The following is a 24,847-nucleotide window of genomic DNA, read 5'->3' as shown; positions in this document are numbered from 1 at the left end:
AACTCAATGATCTCAAGTCCGACACGATCAATTATTGAGCTCAAACTAAAGACGGTTTGTTAAGTAGAACCTAATTTCAAGTGTCGAATAAAACAATTATCGATAAGACATTAATTTCTTCGATCAAACTTCAAATTATTATTATAGTCTTTCTGGAAAATCAATATCATAAACTTCAATTATTGCATTTTAATTTTTGATATAGTTTGGTAATTAAAATGGAGAGTTTCATACCATTTCAATTTTTCACAAACTTAATGAACGTAACGTAAGCCGTTCACACGAAAAGAGCTTGCACACTCGTGCGAAACTTTGCGCTGTGTTTGGGTTTTTTTATTTATTACGCCAAAAATAACAAAAACTCGTTTTTGGTTTCATTTTCATTTTCTTCTTCTTCACACACCGTGAGCAGCTGAACCTGAAACCAGATTTTGAGAATCGTCTCTCTCACCTCTGATCCGGTAATCCTTTCTCACTCCCTTTTTCTCTCAATTGGATTTTGAGACTCTTCCCTCTTTCTCATTTACCATCTCACCCACTTTTCAATTTTTCTGCAAATTTGTTTTGATTCGCAGATTTCAGCTGATTCAGCTGTAATTTCTTCTATTTTGCTAATATTCACCAAGCTTTTAGGTCATTTTTCATGTTTTACAGTGTTAATCAACGATTTCTTATTTTAGGACTTTTGTTTAAAGCCAGGGTTTTTCTTTCTGGGTTTTGTTTTCTACTAAGAAAGAACAAATTGGGTTCATCTATTTATCTAATTTTAGATTTTGGGGTAGTTTTACTCATTAATTGGTTTTTTGATAACTTTAAGGTAGGGTACTAGGTAGAAAATTGAATGTTGTTAGCACTTTATTATGGATGTATATGTCCCAGATGCTGGGAAAAACAATTTCTTGCATGTTTTGTTATGTATTCTTAATTAATGTTTTTCCTTTTTTTTTTTTTTTGGTTTGGGAGTGTAGCATAAAATCTATGGGTTTATCTTCGTGTCAGTATTGGAACTATGTTATCCATTTTTATTGAGGTTGGTCATACAATCATTATAAGTTGGTTCTCTTTATTAGTTCAAAGATTACAAGTTGGGCCTAACTCATCCTTACAAAACCGTCTTTGTAAGATTGAGTTTGGCCCAACCCAAATTCTAAGATGGTATCAGAGCCTATCCAAGATCCGTTGGACCACCTGCTATTAGGTTTCCGCTATCGGACCACTTGGGTCACACTCCAAATGTTCAGTTCTGGGTTTGAGGGTGTGTGTTAAGATTCCCACATTGGATGAGATATGGTCTGAACACGGTTGTTAGGCCCAACCCAAATTCTAAGAAGACTATTCTGAATTTTTCGGCTGATTTGGAGTTTGTATCACAATACTTTGCTTGTGCAGGACAAATGAGATGGCATCTCCACAGAATGTCGAGTTGGAGGCTGCCAAGTTTCTGCATAAACTTATTCAAGATTCTAAAGATGAGCCAGTCAAGTTGGCTACTAAACTCTATGTGGTGTGTGTTGTTTCTTCTTCCATGAATTTCTTCAACTATTCTTTTACCCCTTATAAAACTAGGCTTACTTGCAATTGATTTGATGAGTGTTTCAGATACTACAACATATGAAATCCAGCGGAAAGGAACATTCAATGCCATATCAAGTGATATCAAGGTAAAACATCTGAAACTTAGTACTCAAACTTGTTCGTATATAGGAATTCAATTATTTAGCCCTAAGGCTCTTTTGTCGTGAGCTAAGATAGTAGAATTGAGAATCTAATGCACATTGTCCTTTTAAGGACACACAGTTACTTCTGAAATTATCATTTCCCAACAGTTATAATATCAACTATTGGGGTGATGGAAAATGGAATAATAATGGGAAAGGTTTGTTGAATTGCATTGTGTGCAAGCTGGTGAATGGCGATGGATGTTTGTTGGGCTTGGGAGCCTCTTCCTAAACAAAGTATGATTGTGAATTTGTTTAGCCAGTTTGCTTGGTTCAGTTTGAATGATATGTTTGAAGCTGACAGCTTCTTCCATGAGAACACCTTTATTTGATTGGGTTAGCAAATGGATCATAAACTTAACTGTCAAATCATCTTCTGGAATTACTTTTCTCCGTATTGCATTGGTGATTGTAGTGAAGCATATACATATCATTCTTAGCACTAGACCATATTTTGTTTTTCTTATTTAATGCTGTTTGGTGCATATCACTATTTCCTCTTACTTAATGCTGCTTGTAATAGGGCAATGGAGACTGTCATCAACCAACATGGCCTCGATATTGAAGCACTGAAGTCGTCACGTCTTCCTTTGACTGGTGTTCCACAAATAGGTAATTATGCTAGTTTTAATACTGTTTGAAGAGCATTTGTGATAGTTTTTCAGTTGATTTAATCTCCATTTGTGGTTTTTGCAGGATCTTCTTCACAAGCAGTGGGTGGTGCAAAAGATTCCAGACCAGGTTTGGCTGAAAGCGAGGCTCCCAAAATGGAACCCTTTACTTCTGGTCGACCACCAATTGCCCCAACTGGCGGAGCTCCTGATTATTATCAAGGATCTGTAGCTCAGAGGAGTAATCAATCTTTTGATCAAGAAAGTCCATCTAGTTTGGATTCTAGGTCTGCTAACTCACTGTCACAAGACAAACAGGCGAATCAAAAGGATGGTAAGAAAGGTAACACAAAAAGAAAGAGGGGTGATTCCACATCACCTGTGGAAATGCATGTTGACAGTTCTTCTCTAGTAGAACCTCGCAACACTGGTGTTAATACAAGGAAGGGGAAAATGACCAAGACTGAACCATCAGATGGTATTCCAGCTAAAAGTGGTGAAATGACAAACTTTAGCGTGGTTCCAAATAACAGTCAAATGGAGAATATTTCAACTTTTTCTGGAAACATGAAAACCATGCTTAGGGCAAACCCAGAAGGTCATCATTTATTGGCAAAGCAAACTGATTCGACAAATATTGGCAATCCAACGGGGCGGGCTCCAAATTCAAAGTATCCAGAAGACTTGGAAGTTTCCTCTGCTCATATTGCTCCTGGGAAGCAGCAAGGTGGTTCTTAACTTTTACACATGTAATTAGAGGTGCATGAATCAAAATAAAGATGGACAACCTTTTAAAAAATATTTATACTAGTAAGGGAAAATTTCAAGTATTATTCATGATGCAACTTGATCAATCGACTATGCTCTTTTGTTTGAGAACTGATGACTATCTAGAATATTTATACCTAAATGCCAAGTCCTACTATTTGATTGGTGAAATTTGAGAGAAGACATTGTAGAAGAGTTTATGAATTAAATATAGTCAATAGAATTGAATAATTTATCCGAGTGGAGATTATTTTACCCCAGGTTCTTATACCAATCATGGCTGTTCCTTAATCATTTGATTGTCATATGCCTCAGTTCTGTTCTGAAGTTATTTTTTAATGCTGTGAGATACTTCTCTTTCTACATATGGATGTTTCTACTAATGTTAAATAATGGGGAGAATGATAGAATCAATTTTACTAGAAAAAACTATAATTTTGAATTTTGTACCCACAAATATTCATAGAAAGAATGCATTGAATTTCAGGTGCATATGCTAGGGTTCATGGAGGGATGGTGGTTCCTACTAATGTGTCTACAATGAACGAACCAGTTTTCTCAAGTTCCATGCAATATGGTGGTCCTCTTAATCGTGATGGGGGGAATTCAAATACTTTAGCTGATGGGCATCAAATATCTCAGGTACTTGTTACTCATTACTATATGCTTCTGGATTTGTCTTGTAGCTCTACTTTTTCATCTTGATATACTCATGTAATTTAGTTGAAACTTATTTACTTCTGTTGCTCTTTTTTATTATGTGGCTTGTATATGATTGGTTGATCAGATAATTTTATTGGCAGATTGGCAGGCAAAATAGTGGCTCAGAAATGACTATGCTTAGACAAGGTGTTCCCCCTAGAGATACAGGAAAATCCCCAGTTCCTGCTGCATCATCTACTATGCCTTTCAAAGAAAACCAGTTAAAACAGCTTCGAGCTCAGTGCCTTGTTTTTCTAGCATTTAGGTAGATATTGTTCTGCTATCTTTTTTATTTGAAAAAATGGACAGAATTTTATGTTGAGCTTTATTTTGAAACACTATTGTTCTATGTGCAGAAATGGTTTACCGCCAAAGAAACTACATCTTGAAGTTGCATTTGGAACCTTTTTTGCTAGAGAAGGTGACTGATATTTATATTTTACTTAACATTATCAAAGATCTTCACCGGCTAACTGGTATATGCAATGTGATGTTAATACAGATGGTTCTAATAAAGATCCAAATGACCCCAAAGGAAAATCACATTCTTTTAGTGAGCCTGGTAACACGCCAGGGGTCATAATGCCATTTGGAAGTTCGAGCAATCTAAGACCGACGGATAAAAATCCTTCAGGGTCCTCCTCTGCTGGAAAATTTCTAGAGGCTGAATCTTTTATGAAGGGAACTGATGGCACAAGATTGTTAGAAGACAAAGGTAACCTTCATTCTGACATCCAGACACCTTCAGAAGACAGCAAACATCTTGCCGCAAAAAGAGATGTTGAGAGACGAATCCAAGAAAGAGTCGCTGCGCAATCTTCTTCAGCTACTCCATATCAGCTGAAAGATTCTTCAAGTTCAAGGGGTATTGTAGTTGGTAACAGTAATTTGGATGACAGTGACAATGGTATCCTGACGGCTGGGAGAGCTAACCAACCTTCTGTTGTAGGCCCTAATAACTGGACTGGATTTGCTGGTCCTAGCGAGGCTTCAAAGGGGTCTCCACAGGTCTCTACTTCTCAACATGAGTTACCTATAGAAAGAAGAGAGAATATTCCTACTCACTTTCAGAGTGTTGTCAACAGTCGTGGTTCCTGGAATCCCAACTCTGTTAATCACTTGACTTCTTATTCTTTGAAAGAGCACTGGAAACCTGTTCCAGGGATTGATAGCAATCACCACGGAGGAGTAACCACGATGAATGGAAATGTATTGGGCAAAAATGTTTCTGCAGGTGAAAGCCATTGTCAATTATGTCATGTTTTTTTGTTGTTGAAGAGGATCAATTATGTCATATCATTACAATCAGTTTGTTGACGCTTATCTTTTCTGTGTCACTTCAAGTTTTAATGATACATGGATTCCTGAATGTTAACAGCAATTACTGGCTGATTTATCAAAACAGTTCCAGTTGATTATGTATCTAAAAATGACATATTTTTTGCTACAGAGCAAGGAGGAAATGATAAGTTAGCATCAGCTGATTTGCCATCTAAAAAATTTACCATGTCAGAGAGATGGATTATGGATCAGCAGAAAAAGAGGCTTCTAGTTCAGCAAAATTGGATGCAAAAACAGCAGAAAGCAAAGGAAAGAATGACAACATGTTTTCACAAGTTAAAGGTTTGCCTTTTTATTGTAACTTTTAGTTTTTCTAGTTTAGTGCTTAATATATTCTCCTTGCACATTCAATATATGGTTGGCAATAATTGGATGTTGCATAAACATTGTTGGTCTGTTGTTCATTCCTTGTGATCTAGGAAAATGTGAGCTCATGCGAAGATATTTCTGCTAAGACAAAAAGTGTCATAGAGTTGAAAAAACTTCAACTATTAGATCTTCAACGTCGACTTCGGAGGTAATGTGTATTTTTATATGAATGAATTTGTTATTTTGTTCAACTCACAGTTTGACATTATATTTTTCCTTTGTGGGCAGTGATTTTCTGAACGATTTTTTCAAACCAGTTACATCTGAGTTGGAACATTTGAAATCATTTAAGAAAAACAGGCATGGTAGGAGAGTCAAACAACTTGAAAGGTATGAGCTGAAAATGAAGGAAGAGCGGCAGAAACGGATTCGTGAGAGGCAGAAGGAGTTTTTCACTGAGATAGAAGTTCACAAGTATGTTCCTTATTTACCTTTTTCTACATGCTTTTTCCATCTCTTTAATTTTTCCAATTCATTGTGTTAGGGTTCTATGAAAGAACAAAATAGAGGAAAGGGGATTGTTCATCCCTGCAGATTTATTGATAGAAAAAAAAGAAAGTTACATAGGAAGATACTCCCCTGACACTTGAAATTCTCCAGTCAACTAATCAAAGCCAACAATCTTATATGGACATCCTATATAGGAGTATCTATGTATGGACATCCTGTACAAAAGGAAAGGGAGGAAAGATCTAAAGCAACTAACTCCTAAATCCTGGGATAACTAACCATTCCTAAATATCCCCATTAACTGACTCCCAACAGAAAACATAAAACAACTAACACTGAAATATAAGGATAACTAACAGAAATTAACTCATAATTATCCTAACCTTTTCCTATAATACACTTTTAGAAGTTGAGTTTCTGTTCTATTACTATTATCAATAACATCATCTAACAAATTGTATTTGGATAACCATTATTCACTATTATCTGTACTCTTTGCCTCAAATACTTGCATTATTACTTGAAATTTAGGGAAAAACTTGATGATGTATTCAAAATCAAGAGAGAACGGTGGAAGGGTGTCAATAGATATGTGAAGGAGTTCCATAAAAGAAAGGAACGTATTCATCGTGAGAAAATTGATAGAATCCAGCGGGAGAAGATTAATTTGCTAAAAATAAACGACGTGGAAGGTTATCTTCGTATGGTGCAGGTAGGTTTATTTTCTTATTATATTAATAGATACATGACATGCATTGAAGTTTGCATTCTTAACACTGAATTATGTCTTCATTGCCACATAAGGATGCAAAATCAGATCGTGTGAAGCAACTCCTTAAAGCGACTGAAAAGTACCTTCAAAAGCTTGGGTCTAAGCTACAGGAAGCAAAGGCTGCTGCAGGACGTTCAGGGCAGGACGTTGATGAGGGAGGAAGTACCAATTTTCTTGAGAATAGTGAAACTACTTTGGTAGACGAGGATGAAAGTGATCAGGCTAAGGCAAGTTTGCCACACACATCCCAATATTAAGTTGAAGTCTTATTTCTTAAATATGTCGGTGATTTTTTCAAATTCTGTTTCACAGCATTATATGGAAAGTAACGAGAAGTATTATAAGATGGCCCACAGGTATCAGTTCTGCTCTTATGTTTTTTGGTACTGATAGGTAGCTATATTGAACTTTTATTATTAATGAAAGGATGAAAAGCACTGGAGATTGAGGAGTTTTGGTGGTTTATTTTTAGTTTCAAAGATTTAAAGTGTTGAGTTGTTCATGGTCTATTGGTTCCATCAATCCATAAATATATTATTGAAATTCATACTCATACTATGTTGAATATTTTTTATGACCTGATTCATGCTAAGCAATTTTTTTTCCTTCCTGCAGTGTAAAGGAGAGCATTGCAGAGCAGCCATCTATTCTGCATGGCGGAAAATTAAGAGAGTATGTGAAAACTGTTTTTATTTTCATACGATTTACTCAACATCTATTTGTATCTTCCATTGAAGATCTAAGTTTTTATTCTCTTACTCCTTGTGATTTCAATTTTGTCTGTAGATATCAAATGAATGGTCTGAGGTGGTTGGTTTCGCTATACAACAATCATTTGAATGGAATCCTTGCGGATGAAATGGGTCTGGGTAAAACAGTTCAGGTAATCAATTATGTTAACTGATAAGATTTTATATATACTTAAGTGGGTTCCTATTTGTTTTTTTTTGTCCTCTTTCCAATACTAGCATTTTTGGTAGTATGTCATTTACTATAGACCCCGTCCATTTTTTGGAGTTCTATGATTGTGTTACAGTGCATGTGTACATGCTAAAAATCATGGTGCATATTTTGTACTAGAAAGATCAGAAGAACATTTGTGATTTGTATAGATAAAATCTTACTGTCCTTTTATTTTGTAGGTGATTTCTCTAATTTGCTACCTGATGGAAACCAAAAATGATAGAGGACCATTCCTTGTTGTTGTACCCTCTTCAGTTCTACCCGGTTGGGAGTCAGAGATAAACTTTTGGGCTCCTAGTATTCATAAAATTGTCTATGCTGGACCGCCAGAGGAGAGACGCCGGTTATTCAAGTAATTGGACTTTAAGATATTGACCCCCTTCATCTGTTTGATACTTTGTCTTGTGTATGTTCCTTATTGATTCTTTCATATTTTAGGGAAAGGATTGTTCACCACAAATTCAATGTTCTTTTGACAACGTATGAATATCTGATGAACAAGCATGATAGACCAAAGCTGAGCAAAGTACATTGGCACTATATAATAATTGATGAAGGCCACCGAATAAAGAATGCTTCTTGCAAGTTGAATGCTGACTTGAAACACTACCAGAGCTCTCACAGATTGCTGTTAACTGGAACACCATTGCAGGTTTTTCTTTTTTGTTCTTTTGTTTTTTTTTTTCTTGTGGCTCTTATTGCAGTTTACTTAGCATTTCTGCTTGTACCATTTCATTTTTTTTTAATAAAATCTTCTTAAAACATATGCTTGTGCTTTTTCTTGGGAATGACACAGTTTCTGCCCAGCCTTTCTTTCAGGCTCTTATAATGCCCTTTGTTTCACTTTTGTCCTTTTTTTCTGTGACATTTACAGTCTGTAACTGCTGGTTTCTTTATGTGCAGAACAACCTTGAAGAACTCTGGGCACTACTTAACTTCTTGTTGCCTAACATATTCAATTCATCTGAGGATTTTTCTCAATGGTTTAATAAGCCATTTGAGAGTACTGGAGATAACTCACCCGATGAAGTAAGTTATGGACCAATCCCATCTATATAAAACTTACACAAAGTTTTTGTTCTAAGTTAAGCTTCCTTGATTTTGTATGTTTATTTTGTTGTTTTCTGTTTGTAACTAGGCTTTACTGTCTGAGGAGGAGAATCTCTTGATCATAAATCGTCTGCACCAAGTTTTGAGACCATTTGTACTTCGGAGGCTTAAACACAAGGTCATTAATACTCAACTTTAAACTTATTTCTTACGTTTCCTTAAATTTTTGTATACTCGTGTCTATGAGCAAAGTTTGTTATTTTCTTATGTATATATACTTGTATGTCATATGAGTTATGATTCTTGTTTTGATTCTTATAGTCAGTTGTTCACTCTTAGTAGTACGTGAAATTATTAATAATTTCAAGTACTTGATATTATTATCCTTATCCCAGTGTATGTTTTTCCATTTATACATTCATTATTCTTTTAATTTTGCTTGAGGCTTTAATTTCTGTGTGTTTTGTATTCGTGAGCATTCCCAAAAAATTTACTAGTAAAAGAATTTTTAGCATTCAGCAGCCTGTGTTGCCTCTAACATTTACTAATGTAACATAAACGTTAGTTCAATTTCTGGTGTAATATAGAATTTGATGCATGGTATCTTTAAGTTTGAATGGTTTTATATATGTAGGAAATATATTTTCCATGTTTAAGCTAACTGATGCAGTTGTTTTCATTATATGTTATTTGAACGTGACTGCCATCTTGACTCTCCATCACTTACAATGACTTGAAAATATGATATTGAAATCAGCAATGTAGCTTGTCTGCCAGTCTGCCTTACTGATATTATTAGCTTCTGAAATCATCATCTCACCTTGTTGTTCTTGTGTTTCCAATGTTTTCTTATATTATAGGTTGAAAATCAGCTGCCTTCGAAGATTGAGAGACTTATAAGATGTGAGGCTTCTTCATATCAAAAACTTTTGATGAAGAGAGTGGAAGATAATCTTGGTGCTATTGGCACTTCAAAGGTATTCTTTATAGTACCTTTTGCTTTTTGTTGAATGATGTAACTTGACCATTTGATAGTGGACTGAGGATTTATTTACTTTTCTTTTTAATCAGAAGGGTTTTTCTATCATGTGCAAATTTGCACATGTTAAGAAGTTCAAAATTGTAAATTTGTATTGTAACTTGTGTATTTTATACTCCCTCCGTTTCAAGATGAGTGTCGCTTTAGCCAATTGCACACAGATTAATGAATGGAATAAAGTAGTCAAATGTCATAGCAATTTTACCAAATTATCCTAATCAACTATTGGTTTGTTTTTCATTAAAGAAAAAATAATACTTTGGAAGTAGTGTAACATAGTATTAATTGAAGGGTACAATTGAAAAGAAAAAGTTATTATTGCATTGGAAACTGAAAGTGACATTCATTTTGAAACAATTTTTTTTGGCTAAAACGACACTCATTTTGAAACGGAGGGAGTATTAAATATGTAACTTTTAAATAAATGATTGTTGTTTTTCAATTAAAGGTTGCTACTTTTAGTTTCCTAAACATGTGCAATGTTGCACATGTTAGACAAACCCTAATTAAAATATCTTTCCACACATGAACAACTTTTGTGGTCTAATTTATATTCCCAATTGTCAGGCTCGGTCAGTGCACAACTCTGTCATGGAGCTTCGAAATATATGCAATCATCCATATCTCAGCCAGCTTCACTCAGAGGAGGTATGTCCATATCCTATATACGCTTCTTCTCTGATCCTAATGTACTTATTGATGATTGAATTATGACTTCAACTGCATTTCACTTAGAGAATGGAGTTTTTGAGATTTAAATTACATCTTGGGTTTTATTTTTAACGTGAATTTAAGAGTTTGAAAAACATTCTGTTATGGTATTTTCAAGATCATTTTATAAATTGGTAAAACCTGACAAAAAGAAATATCCTAAAAAATAAAGCAATGTATGGCGAGGTATAAAATGGTTTGTGTGTTATTTTGACCTTGCACTAATATATGACCCAACCGGAAAAGCTCTTGTTGTGACATCATGTCACAACAGGGAATGAGGATATTAAAAAATAAAGCAATGTATGGCGAGGTATAAAATGGTTCGTGTTTTATTTTGACCTTGCACTAATATATGACCCAACCGGAAAAGCTCTTGTTGTGACATCATGTCACAACAGGGAATGAGGATATCTATGTTGAGTAGTAATCGTTGTAATGTTCATTGATCTTAGTGATTTGTGTGAGTATAGGCCATTAGTTTGGTGAATAGCTTAAACCACTTCAGATTCCATGTTTATTTCTCTTCCTTTTTTTTTTTTGGTTTGTAAATCCGGTATCAAAGCAATATTTGCATTTATTTGACTACTGCAGCAAGAGGTTAAGTTTTGTGCGATTCTATATTTGTTACTATTTTTGAAGGAGGGGGGAGACAGGGCATGCTACAGTGCATGTACAATATGACTTTTTTTTTATTTTTTTTCCATTTGCAGGTAGATCACTATATACCTAAGCATTATCTGCCACCAATTATTAGACTTTGTGGGAAGCTTGAGATGCTGGACCGTGTTTTACCTAAATTGAAGGCAACAGATCACCGGGTATGAAATCCTATATGCTTGTCGCTGGATTACTGCATCTAATTTCTTTCACATTGGTATTGACATTTGTTGTTATAGCTGTGTTGAAAGATATTTTGTAAACTTACTCTGGATGCTGAATGTGTATGACAGTTTATGTTCCCTCTGTGAAGTCTAGGAAACTAAACTGGTTCTTATGTTCTGGTCAAGCTTTTGAAAATTTAATTCTTAATGTTTGATATCATACTGCTAATGCTTTTACAGGTTCTTTTCTTTTCAACGATGACTAGGCTTCTGGATGTTATGGAAGAATACTTAACTTCAAAACAGTATCGGTACCTCCGGTTGGATGGGCATACATCAGGAGGTGATCGTGGTGCTCTAATTGACCTATTTAACAAACCTGATTCCCCATATTTTATTTTCTTACTCAGGTAATTTTAATTTCTATCAGAGTACTAGGTGTGCTTGTGAAATAGTCAATTGAAACATTAGATTGTGGAAGGAGGTTTATTTTTTCGGGTTTTGTTTCCAAGAAATTTAATAGTATTTTTAGTCAACTGAAACATTTGAACCTTAATCCATATGTTGTAACGGGAACTACACAATGGAAAGTATAACTTTCATTGACTAACTTAAAGCTTTGTACTGTTTTGGATTAATCGATCTTCATCTTATTTTTTGCACATGAACTGACATAAAAATATTTTTCTGATATTAAAATATTTTTCTGATTTTTATATATTTAAATGATTTCTAACTGAAGGATTTTGATTTAAAATGTATCGGACTAGTTGGAAATTTATGAGATCTATCAGAAATAAAGAATATAAGAAACCTTCAAGAACCATGTATGCACTATATTTCTAATCAGAATTAATTCTGGAAATTATTGAGAACCTGAAGCCTTATATGCCTGTGTGGATGCACTTCTAGTTATTTATTTTGTTTAAACATTTCAGTACAGTTAGTTTGAAATGATCGGATTTAAGTCATTTAAGTTTCGTACTGTGATTGAAAGAAACCTCATGCATAATTGGATTACCTTGGCAATATCTCGAGTTCTAGTAATTTTTGTCCTGATTATTTGTTTCATGATTTTAAGATATAATCTAAGCACATAACAAACAGGCCTATTTTATCTTGTTTTTGGGTTACCTTCAATTTATATTATCTTTCATATGGCTGACATTCATCTATCGTTACAAGCATTCGAGCCGGTGGTGTTGGAGTGAATCTTCAAGCTGCCGATACAGTGATTTTATTTGACACTGATTGGAATCCCCAGGCAATGAAATTTCTTTTATATGATTTTCTATATATTTTGTTTGGTTTTATTGCTTATTATTAGTATTATTATAATCATAATGTGGTTGTTGGCATGATTTCAGGTTGATCTGCAAGCTCAGGCAAGGGCTCATAGAATTGGTCAAAAGAAAGATGTTCTTGTTCTTCGCTTTGAAACAGTTAGTACTATTTGTTCTTTTTTTTTTATAACAGAAGTACTATTCTTTCTGAGTTACTGTTTTGTTATTGTTGGGATGGTTTATAGTCTAAATTTTGAAGTAAGTCTTAGATTTTGGGCAAGGGGTCTAACACAGCCGCACAAAATCAGCATGTAAGGCGAGGAATGCCCAAGCCTTATAACCACTGCTTGGGCAATATCTCCAGTCAATGTGGGACTCTCAACAGTATGTGTACTTTGGATATCTGGTTTCAAGTATTACAATTACAAGCTATTGGTTTTCAAACAGTTTACCATATTTGAGATATTTATGCTTCTTACTCCATAGTGAGAAATGAGAATTAATTAAAAAATATTCAAATCTTATCTCTTGTTGAGTAGAACCTAAATACCTGATGCGTGGCGATCATTGTTTCAAATGTGCTTGATTGACACACTCTTAGAATACGATGAAATTCAAAACTTCAAGTCACATGAATTTAATAAGTAATTAAATACTCGAATTGGGTGGGACTTGTCTTTTGCCGGTGGATTTGTTTTGATGTCATTGTTGACATGTAGTGCATGTAAACTGTTCTATACATACTTCTTTGCTGTTAAATGCTTTATAAAATTTCATCAATTCATTCATTTTGTGGTCTTGATATTGATATTTTATCCCTTTATTTTGGAGGATTGAGATGAATGAGACATGTGGTGTTGCTTGTAAAATGCGTTTGTTTTCCAGTGTGTTTAGCTTGTCAGTTTTGGTGACTATTTATAGTAGCATTTTCAGGTATTATTGCTATGGGATTATGTAGCAAGCCAATAGTTATGAGGGTATTATATGTTGGGAAGAAGAGAGGGAACAACTAACTGGATGAATGTAATGTAACTAAAAGAGTTAGTTGTTAGTAGAAGTTAGTAATTAGTTGGCCTGTAATCGTATTAATTAGGAGCAGGCAATTGAGAGATGGGTTTTTGGAATCAGTAAGTGAAGGGAGGAGAGGTCAGGGACTCGGGATTCTCAAATTCACTGGGAACCGTTGTATTCTTCCCAATCATGGCGTCATATCATTACTGTAAATGTAGTGCCATATTATCACACATGCTAAAGTTTTTTCTGCTTACAATGTCACAAGGTACAAACTGTTGAAGAACAAGTCAGAGCTTCAGCTGAGCACAAACTTGGTGTTGCTAATCAGAGCATTACTGCTGGATTTTTTGACAATAATACAAGGTTGACTATGCTGTGATGTACTTCACCTTTAATTTATCACTGATTTCAAATCAGCTCTAAATTTTCATTTTGTCTATATCTGTTGTAGTGCCGAAGATCGAAGAGAATACTTGGAATCTCTTCTGCGTGAGTGTAAGAAAGAAGAGGCTGCACCTGTTTTGGAGGATGATGCTCTAAATGATGTCTTAGCCCGCAGGTGCATAACTTTTTTTGGCTTTTACCTTCTGCTTTTATCTGTGGCTTAATATTAGTTATTTTCTAATGTGGGATTTCCTTTCTCTACATCCATTGATATTTGAATTTATGTCAATTTTTGACAATTACAAATTGGTAGATATATTAGGAATTGATAGTAATTGTGGTAAGATATGTGTTGACTCTTACTTATCTTCATTTTAATTATAAAGAAGGATTCCTGATGTATTTTTATAAGCATGATATCTTTTTAACTGCATTCTTTATTGGTTGACGATCTTCTAGTGTCACAACTGTTGGTCTGTTATTTCTGCAATTGTATTTATAGCTTCAACGTTGTGTTATTCTATGTTGTCGCAAAAATATTACTCCCTCCGTCTCAAAATAACTGTCTCTAGCATTTTTCTCTTGTCTCAAAATAATTGTCACTTTAGAATACCAATGCAACGGTTATTTTTTTTCCACTATTATACCCTTATTTATTGAATTTTATCCAACTTAACTACTCCATCAACTACAATTAATAAGGTTATTTTAGTAAATGATACTAATTTTATCATTAAAATCTCCACAATTAATCATTTTCTTAAAAATCGTGCACAAACCTTAAACGACTATTATTGTGACGGAGGGAGTATAATTTATAGCTACTTTATAATTCAGTACCCAACCCACCCGAATTGTGTCAAAAAGAGAAGAAAGCGCAGGGAAATGCGACTGAAATCTTGTTTTTGTTGGCAGTGAAGCAGAGTTAGATGTGTTTGAGGCTGTTGACAGAAACAGGAAGGAAAGTGAGCTGGTATGCTATTTAATATTTGGTTGGGCTTTTCATCCACGTAAATATATCTTTTTACTTGCTGTTTCTGAAGAGAATCTTACCGGAGCTCCCCAAAAATTATGTTCCAGGCTACATGGAAGAATTTGGTCCTAGGACATTCAGCTGATGGCTCGGATGTTATTCCTCCCCTTCCTTCTCGACTTGTCACTGATGAAGACCTGAAACAGTTCAATGAAGCAATGAAGATATATGATGATGTGCCTAAGGGTGAAGTAGATTCTAATGGAGTAAAACGGAAGAGAGGAGCTCTTGGTGGCCCTGATACTCAACATTATGGCAGAGGAAAACGTGCAAGAGAGGTTGTCTTTTTATTTTGTTCTGACGATTGTATTCGTGTCCACTTTTTGCTCTTTGCATGGTATACTGTGTTATCAATTATCATCATACAAATATTTTATGAGATTTCCTAGGGGTAATAGTCTTGTATAATTGTGATATGTCTTACTTCACCTCCCGGTAACTTTATTGGAAAAAGGAAAAAGTAATTGAAAATGTACTCATGTAGTGTGTTAGGTATACTATCTAATTTCTTATCACCATTTTACATACTTTTTATAGGTACGTTCCTATGAAGAGCAATGGACAGAGGAGGAGTTTGAGAAGATGTGTCAGACTGAAACACCAGATTCTCCCAAAGTAAAAGGGTCTGAGGTGAGCCATTCAACCAATACTACCGGCTCTGTTGTATCTGTTACTGTCACAAAACCTGCTGCTGTGCCTCCAGTGGTTCCAATGTTGCCACCTGTTGCTCCAATATTGCCGTCTGTTGTCCCAATATTGCCATCTGTCGAGAGTTTGCCGGTGCAGCATGTTAAAGAGATAACACCACCGGCAAAACGTGGCCGTGGAAGACCAAAAAGAATTGCTTCAGATAAGTCACCAGCTGCCGTAATCCCTCCAGTAACTTCTAAAATTGCTGAAGTGCAGTTACAGAAGGGAAACGAGCCTGGACATTTAACATCATCTGCTCCTGATACCGTTGGTCATTCTGCAGAAGTTACAGGTGTGGGTGGACCTATGCAGCAGTCTAGTACAGGAGTGACTGCTAACATACCTCCTGCCACTCCTATGCCTACTAATCCACTTAATTCTCAGTCAGCTGCAACTCCTATGCCTACTAATACAGGACCTGTGCAGCAGTCTAATACAGAAGTGGCTGCTAATGTACTGTCTGCCACTCCTATGCTTTCTCAGTCAGCCGCTGCTTCTGTACCTATTCATGCAAAAGGACGAGGGCGGAAAACTCAGAGTGGCCGGGAATGGCCTAGGCGTCGAGGGAAGAAGCAGGTTGTGATGTCGCCTCCTGTACCCGCTGGTTCTGTTGGTCCTGATGTCAAGGTCAATGAGCAATTGGAAGATAAAATAGTGAGTCCTTCTTCAGGTCAAGTTATTCCGCAGAGTGAAACTGTTCCTAGCGCTACTGCTGTACACCATCCAACTGCTGTTTCAGTTTCTGCTTCAAACTGTGGAAACGATAATTTGGGTGTTGATGTTGTTTTGAATTCTCAGCTACCCCTCCTTCCCTTGCCCTCTGTTACTACTCTGTCTCCAACTGTCCCCAGTGATCCATCTGTACAGATGCAAAGTAAAGGGCAAATTGGAAAGTCACAAGTTGGAGCTGGAACTCCTCGGCGTAGGGGAAAGAAACAGGCAACAATGTCACCTCCTGTTCCAGTGGTCTTAGGTCTTCAGAGCATGGATCCAACTTCTAATTTACCGACCTCATCGGACGCTGTATCAGGCGATAAAGGAACTGAATTAAGCAACTTGCTGGAGAACAATGTTCAAGAATCAAAATGTATCATCCAGGATCAAGCGTCAAAGAGTAATCAGGCTTTAAAAACATTGGAAGAATCAGATGATTTAGCCAAGCAGGCAGTGATCTCGCCTTCGTGTGAAGATAGTACAGTCAATTCTCAAGGTATACTGTGCATTTCGGTTTCAAATTTTTAACATCACATTTATTTTTGAAAATGTCTTGGAGGTAAACTATGGATTTTTTTTTGCAGGGCAAGATTTAGAGAAGGTTAAGAATGCTGATGTTCATGATTCTTCTGTGAAGATTAACTCTTCTGAAACCACCCCTTCTAAAATTGCAGTTTGCGATAATTCAGAGAATGAAAGTTTATCTGTCACAACATTGGCTACTACTGAGGTTACAAAAGATCAACATTCAGATGATAAAATTCATCAAACAGCTGTAACTTCAAAAATCTCTCCTTCGGTTGTCGACACTCAAACTAATTCCTTGGCTGGTAGTGCAACTACAGAAAGCATTAGTCAATCTGTAGATCCTGTGACTGCAAAGATTGTTCCCAGTACATTAACCACTGTTTATCCTTTACCACCAGGCTCTGAATCTAATCCAAGCTCATATGAATCTGTGTCAGCCAAAAGGCAAGGTCGTAAAACTCAAAACAGACTGGAGCCACCACGACGCCGGGGAAAAAAATCAGCTCCGGTTTTACCCGTTGCTTCTGATGCTCTTATTGGCCAAGATCCTAAATTAAGTCATCATGCCCAGATTTCACCAGTGAATTCACTGGTGGGTATAGACACTTCAAATGTTACTCAAGCTAAGGCTTTGGAGGTCCTTATGCCCAGTGGAGTAGCTAATGATTCTAAAAGAAAACAGAGAACCACCAATCCTGCCCAAAATAAGCAACAGAAAGTTGCATCGCCAAGGATTGACAGTGCACCTGTATCCTCAGATAAGGCTGCTCCTTTTGGCCGAATACAAAATGTCAATGATGTTGCAAGGGTAATGAAGGAAGTTTTCTCCGGAACTTGCTTGCCAAAGCCTAAATCTCATGATCCTATTGGGAGCGAAGATAGAAACACGCCTTTTGTACATGTGACAACTAAAGCTGCCGCGGATGCCTCTGGTAGCCAGAGTGTGGAGGATAAAGCATGTTCTGATATAGAAACTGCTGGGGTAGTGTGTCAAACTGGTAATGTTGCAGTGAATGTTGATGAAAAACAATCAGAAGGGGAAGGGGCATCTGATATGCAGAATCCGGAAGGAAAGCCAAGTTTAGATGCGCCAACTACTGGAGCACCGAGCCTGGCACCTGCCATGCCAGTGAAGGGGAACAAGCAAGAATCCGACATTGCATCTGATAAAAACATGATTCTTGAGAACATGGATCTGCCTAACGTCAGTAAGCCTGAAACTATCTGTTCTGGTGAAGTTAAAGAAAAGGCTGAACAGACACAAGATTATATTGAAATTTCGACTACTAAGAGTGAAATGGAGGCTCTTGATATAACTCCTCTTAATGATGAGCAAAAGATTGATGGCTCTTCTGAGAGGCTTCGTACTAGTGGTGGCTCTACTGATATAAGTATAGAGACAGCCCCCCATGAGATAGGTTCATCTGCGGCTTCTCCTGTTGCTGAGCCTCCTTTAGTGGGTGATCATAATCTTGGAAGCCAATCCGACTCTTTAGAGAAGTGTTCAAGATCTTCTCCCGTTGGTATTGATGGCACAGGATGCTCAACAAATCCTTTGGTACCGGAAATTTATAGTAATAATCCCGAGTCTAGTCAGGCTGATATCTGTGTTCAGAGTCATTCATCTGCAAACGAAGCTCCAGATATTATAGAGAACACTTCTAATGAAAAGTTGGAGCCTTCTGAACCATCTTCATCTTTTGCTTGTGCTGATAACACTAGGTTATTTGGTCAGGCTGAAATTTTGAGTGATCAACGAAAACTGACACCACCTAGTCCTGCAACCGATCCTCAATCAAGGACAATTGTAGTTTCTAGTATTTCTGAAAGTGCTGAAATTAATTCTAGAAGTGAAACTGACTCATCTTTAAAAGCATCTGCTGAACTCTCTCTTGGAGAGGGCATTGTTGGGGATAAAATTTCTGCATCAGCTGATCATGATAGAAATAATACCGAGCCTCCGAGTTTGAGCTTGGATCCTGCATCACCTTCTGAACCATCTTCAAAATCACTAGAACCCTCCATGAAGCAGGGTTCAGAGTCAGCTTCTGAAAAGGAAGGTTCTGTAAGCCCCAAAGCTGTTCAAGCTCAGAAGCACCCAGATGCATTAGAACCGTCTGATCTGCGTGAGACTCCGCTGGTTGAGAGCATTTCAGAGTCCCTCGTCCAGGAAAGAAGGGATATAGATGATTCCGTAAGTGAAGCTGTTGTGACCGATACAGTGGGTGTTTCTGGTCTTGGGGGGGAAACTATGTCTGAAACTGCAGTTCTACCCCCATCAACCTTGGTAAAAGAACAAAATAACGGCTCAGTCCCTCTGGAGAAGTCAATGGACAAGGCTGTGGCTAACTGCTCTGGAGTCCAGGAGGAAGCAAAAGTTGATAAAGTGGAAACTGATGATCCAATTGATTCATCCACAAGAGGCATATATACTAGTTCATCATCAGATGAATTGAAAGATTCTAAAATCGAGCAGGGCGATGACTGTATAGTTGAAGTTGGAGATGAATTGAAAGATTCTAAAATCGAGCAGGGCGATAACTGTATAGTTGAAGTTGATGAATTGAAAGATTCTAAAATCGAGCAGGGCGATAGCTGTATAGTTGAAGTTGGAGATGATACATTGAAGAGCTCATCTCCTTTGGTAAAGACAGAAGTGGGGACCAGTTCATCAGGTAATGATTGTTTAGAAAGCCATTCAATGTCTCTGGGGGTATCATTGTGCTCTGATGACTCATTTGGTAAACCGGGTGTTCCTCAAGTTGATGAATTAATAACTGTCCCAGACACTGTTCATCCTTCATTGTCCCAATTGAAGGAGGAAGAAAATGTCGGGGTATCTGAAAGTAAATCAGTTGAACTGTCTGAATCCCAGAATGACATGGAGGAATCCAATGCAGATCAGAGAAATTGTTCTGATAGGTTGCAATCCGACCATCTAGTGACTGTCGGCCACACTAGTGAGGATGCATTGTCGATGAAAGGCACAAAATTAGAAGTTGAAATTAGCGATAAAATAAATGCTACTCCCGTTTCTGAACCTGAGGGTGATCCAGAAAGGCTTACATCTAAAAACATTGACGCTCTGCCTTCTTGCTCGCTGGTGAAGGAAGATAATGATGTGTTAATTCAGGACGAACAAAAGGATCCTTTGATTCTAGAGGGAAGTTGTATAGATGGCCCCAAGGTATGTCACGTTGCACTTTTTAGCACTTCTGACTCTGTAATTCCCTCTCTGACTTTATCCCGACTTCATAGGTGCAGGATTCCATTGCCAGTCCTTTACCACAGGAGAAATCAGAATGCTCTGAAGCTGAGATGGTTCATCAAATAAAGGTATCTGATTGTGACATGGTTGATCCAGGATTGACATCCAAAAGCAAGGAATTAACTTCTTCGTCAGTGATGGAGGAAGATAAAGTTGATGCATCACCCAAAAGGGATGTCCTCTGCAACCCACTTGCTGCTACAGAAAATGAAGAGAATCAAATGGATGATAATGAGGTATTTCATGGCCATTGGCACATATTAGCACCTTGTATTCATTTCTTTTGGGACCAATTAAATAAAATCTATTAACATTACAGGAATCAAAGCCTTTAGAAGTTGAGACTGGTCATCAAATCGAGGCATCTACAGATATTTCTGAAAGCAGTGCTGCCGAGATTGCAAATGTATCTCAAGCTCCTAATTCCTCAGCATCGGTCGAAAAGGAGGAAGGCTTATCTGAGAAAGGTGTAGATGAAAGCACAGCTAAAATGCAGGCTGATGTAGGAGATGGAATGGATATTTCATCTGTATGCTCTTCAGCAGCAGTGAGTGAGCTTGTTGAGTTGTCTGAGAAGGATTCAATTGGAAACTCTGAAACTGATGTAACTAAAGAGAAAGATGACGTCGCACAAGAAGAAAATGCATCAAAAGACTGAGAAATGTAACAGTAATCAAAAGTGTATGAAATTCATGATCAAAGGAACGTTGTTCGAAATTCAGATTGTAAAGTGCCCCTGAAGAGCAGAGCTTGTATGAGAAAGAAGAAGCCCTGGAATATGAAACTGAGAAATGAAATCAGTCCCTGTATATATTATATTATATATCATATGTAGGTGTTATGTTGTACATATATATGTTGTAATTTAACTTCTATTTATATCCCACTGGTTTAACTGAGTTGATATATCTGGTCCAACATCCAACATTCATCTAAGCAGTCATTTTTGCCGCGACACATTTGTTGAAACAGTATCACAACAACTATTTTAATGGCATTAATTATTCCAAGGTTAATTTTTTTCAAAGCATTGATATCTATGAAGCTTCGATACGTAGTATGAGTGCGAGTACGATACAATACCGATACCTGATACGAAAATTGCTTATCAAGAATTATGGTGGTTGGGGTTCATCGGCAAATAAAATGGTTAGAAAAAAAAATATATAAGTAGTTCAAATTTAGATTAAATTATGATAGATTGAAATGGTTGATCATTTATTTATTCTAAAACTAGCTTTTATAAGGAAAAAAAGGAAATAAAACATGTAAAAAATAAAGTATTGTTCTCTTTTTGAAGGACAGTTGTTAGCTATAACCGTTGTGCAACGTTAAAAAATATATGTAGGCATAATTACCATTTCTTTTTTATTTTTTGGTTACACAATTACCATTGCTTTACCGATAATGGATTGGTCCAAATGGTAAGAAATTTGAGTTTCTTAAGCATATGATATGGGTTCAATTTCAGATTCATGTGTATGAAAAAAAATTGGTTGAAATGAAAGAACCTACCTTGTGTGCCTCATAGATTCTTTGACGGAGGTTTTTGAACAAATTCTTTGGCGGAGATTAATGAATAAAAATTTAAAGAATTGTTTTTTTGGATTGAATGTATGGTCATTTGTTAAACATCGTTCCCTATACAAGCAAATGCAACGCCAATATGTTGTCACATATTTTTCATCTTGTCAAAATAAATGACTCCCCGTTAAAATGCTCTAAGAATAATAACTTGAACTAACTTCATTACGACCAGTTTGTTGAACCCTATGAAACAAATGAGTGGATCTCTTCATATAAGTAACCAACTTCATCAAATTTAAATGCACTCATGCATGCCATGACATCTCAATTTTCAGTTGAATGAATTTTCTAACTACAAGGTGCTTAACTCAAATACTATTATTTATCTCTCAAAAGACACAAAACTAAATGCGACACACAGTGCAGTCACTAGCATGCGTCCTTATTTGATCCGGGCCACATCTGAGATAGTATCATTAGCACGTACCGGTCGAATTTGCCACGCACGCAAACTGTTTGATGAAATGCCTGAACGAGATACAGTTGCTTGGAATGCCATGTTAACTGCCTATTCCCGCCTTGGACTTTACAAACAAACTTTTGATCTCTTCGATAGCATGAGGAGAATCTCCGATTCCAAACCCGATAATTTCTCATACTCTGCAGCAATAAATTCATGTGCCGGTGCATCTGATCTTCGTTTTGGAACAAAAGTTCATTCTTTGGTTGTTGTTTCAGGGTATCCGTCTTCTCTTCCTGTCGCTAACGCGCTGATTGATATGTATGGAAAGTGTTTCAATCCGAATGATGCAAGAAAAGTGTTTGATGAGATGAATTATAGTAATGAAGTGACATGGTGTTCACTTCTGTTTGCTTATGCAAACACTTGTAGGCTTGATATGGCTTTTGAAATTTTTCGTAGCATGCCTGAAAAAGTTGAAGTTGCTTGGAATATAGTTATTGCGGTTCATGCTCGTTGTGGTGAAGTTGAGGCATGCTTGCATTTGTTTAAAGAGATGTGTGAGGGTTTGTATCAGCCAGATCAATGGACTTTCAGTGCTCTTATGAGTGCTTGTGCTGAGTCGATGGAATTATTATACGGATGTATGATGCATTGTTTTGTGATTAAATCTGGTTGGAGTACTGCTATGGAGGTAAATAACTCAATTGTAAGCTTTTATGCTAAATTAGAATGTCATGGTGATGCTGTGAAGGTGTTTAACTCTGGTGGTGCTTTTAATCAAGTGTCTTGGAATGCGATCATTGATGCGCATATGAAAGTGGGGGAGACACAGAAAGCTCTTCTTGCTTTTCAGCAAGCCCCGGAGAAAAATATTGTATCTTGGACTTCTATGATTGTTGGGTATACGAGAAATGGGAATGGAGATTTAGCTTTAAGTTTGTTTTTAGACATGAAAAGGAACTCTTTCCAGCTTGATGATTTAGTAGCTGGAGCGGTCCTTCATGCTTGTGCTAGCTTGGCAATCTTAGTTCATGGAAAAATGGTCCACAGTTGCATTATTCATCTTGGTTTAGACAAGTATTTATTTGTTGGCAATAGCTTGATTAATATGTATGCTAAGTGTGGTGACATAGAAGGTTCAAAGCTCGCTTTTCGTGGCATTAATGACAAGGACCTGGTTTCCTGGAATTCAATGTTGTTTGCGTTTGGACTAAATGGGAGGGGTAATGAAGCTATATGCATGTTCAGAGAAATGGTGGCATCTGGTGTAAGTCCTGATGTAGTAACCTTCACAGGGCTGCTAATGACTTGCAGCCATTTGGGGCTTATTGATGAAGGATTTGCTTTCTTTCAATCAATGAGTTTGGAATATGGACTTGTCCAAGGAATGGATCATGTGGCATGCATGGTGGATATGCTTGGTCGAGGCGGATATGTAGCCGAAGCACAAAGTTTAGCTAAGAAGTATTCAAAGACGAGTAGAGATAAGACCAACTCATGTGAGGTTCTACTTGGTGCATGTCATGCACATAGTGATTTAGGAACAGGGAGCTCTGTGGCGGAATATGTAAAGAATTTAGAGCCTAAGAAAGAGGTTGGTTATGTATTGTTGTCAAATATGTATTGTGCAAGTGGGATGTGGAAGGAGGCAGAGATAGTAAGAAAGGAAATGATGGACCAAGGGGTGAAGAAAGTGCCCGGCTGTAGTTGGATTGAGATAAGAAATGCGGTGACTGCATTTGTATCAGGAAATAATTTATATCCTTGCATGGCTGATATATCTGAGATACTATACTTCCTTGAATTAGAAATGAGACACACACGGCCCATTAATTTTGATATTGAATGATCTTTTGTAAACAACGATATTCATTTATGTGAAACAACTTTATATCGGGTACAATGTTCCTTAGTTTTTCCATGTATTTTTGAATTGCATGTAACTTGTAGAAGATAAAAAGTAGTCAAATACAAATGAATATATATGGTGTCACATACGGCGTCTCTTTTTTTATTTTCAAATAACTACTGATTTTTCAAGGTATACAACATGATTATGTCATCATATGCTAATTTAGCGGTGGAGCCATGGAGGATATTTGTTGGACACCACTGGTGATGGGCTGGGTTAGTCTTAACATCAACAACACTTCTAAGGGTAACTTGAGTGCAAGTTGTGGAGGGATATTGTGCGGAAATAACGGCGAATGAATTTGTGGTTTCTCAAAAAATATATGGTGTTGTAGTTTATTTGTGGTGGAACTTTGGGGAGTCTTTGAAGGATTGAAGTTTGTTTGGGAGTGCGGCTTCAAAAGAGTGGAGCTTCATGTTGATTTGAGTTTGATTGTATTGTTAGTTCGATCAACTCTAATAAGTGTAGAGCAGTGTTGGTTGTACTTTGCTTCAAAACATTGACCGACTTCTTTTGTAATGGATTGAGGTTCTTGTGAACATATTTATAGAGAAGTGAATTTTTGTGCGGATGATTTGACTAATATCGCGTGTGTTGGTGATGATTTACTATGACCAGTGTTCTACTCATATTGAGTCTTGGTTAAATAGTTGGTTGTAGTGGAGTTGTATACCAAGACTCCGCGTTTCGTTAAGGTTTAGTTTTTTCCTTTT

At 36.7% G+C, this 24,847-nt stretch overlaps 2 protein-coding genes across 3 annotated transcripts; both read left to right on the top strand.

The window, feature by feature from the left end:
- The first annotated feature begins 364 nt into the window (after positions 1-364).
- On the top strand, positions 365-21,248 carry SYD (P-loop containing nucleoside triphosphate hydrolases superfamily protein). 2 transcript variants are annotated; one of them, XM_085737663.1, is made up of 35 exons: positions 365-461; positions 1,390-1,504; positions 1,600-1,661; positions 2,242-2,330; positions 2,415-3,056; positions 3,585-3,739; positions 3,901-4,064; positions 4,156-4,220; positions 4,302-5,033; positions 5,250-5,422; positions 5,560-5,657; positions 5,738-5,923; positions 6,491-6,671; positions 6,764-6,958; positions 7,044-7,087; positions 7,347-7,403; positions 7,518-7,614; positions 7,874-8,046; positions 8,133-8,346; positions 8,598-8,723; positions 8,833-8,922; positions 9,605-9,721; positions 10,351-10,431; positions 11,208-11,315; positions 11,559-11,728; positions 12,504-12,582; positions 12,686-12,760; positions 13,881-13,978; positions 14,067-14,174; positions 14,915-14,972; positions 15,080-15,310; positions 15,570-16,932; positions 17,021-20,151; positions 20,229-20,468; positions 20,552-21,248. In XM_085737663.1, exons 2-35 carry the CDS (start codon positions 1,400-1,402, stop codon positions 20,888-20,890), a joined length of 9,846 nt encoding a protein of 3,281 aa, XP_085593789.1. In that variant the 5' UTR covers positions 365-461; positions 1,390-1,399; the 3' UTR covers positions 20,891-21,248. The 2 variants fall into 2 exon arrangements, with proteins under 2 accessions (XP_085593789.1, XP_085593788.1); XM_085737662.1 differs by having other exon boundaries at positions 20,223-20,468.
- Positions 21,249-21,930: 682 nt separating this feature from the next.
- Positions 21,931-24,219, top strand: LOC146902512 (Tetratricopeptide repeat (TPR)-like superfamily protein). The gene has a single exon (XM_085736314.1). The coding sequence runs from the start codon at positions 22,194-22,196 to the stop codon at positions 24,069-24,071; it is 1,878 nt and encodes a 625-aa protein (XP_085592440.1). The 5' UTR covers positions 21,931-22,193; the 3' UTR covers positions 24,072-24,219.
- The last annotated feature ends 628 nt before the right edge of the window (positions 24,220-24,847 follow it).

This window comes from Medicago sativa, chromosome 8, assembly GCF_051527215.1.
Source record: "Medicago sativa cultivar Bolivia chromosome 8, Bolivia_mono, whole genome shotgun sequence".
In the NCBI taxonomy this organism is placed as follows: domain Eukaryota; kingdom Viridiplantae; phylum Streptophyta; class Magnoliopsida; order Fabales; family Fabaceae; genus Medicago; species Medicago sativa.
Note: the sequence above shows the minus strand (reverse complement) of the source record. Positions and strands in the feature narration are given on the sequence as shown.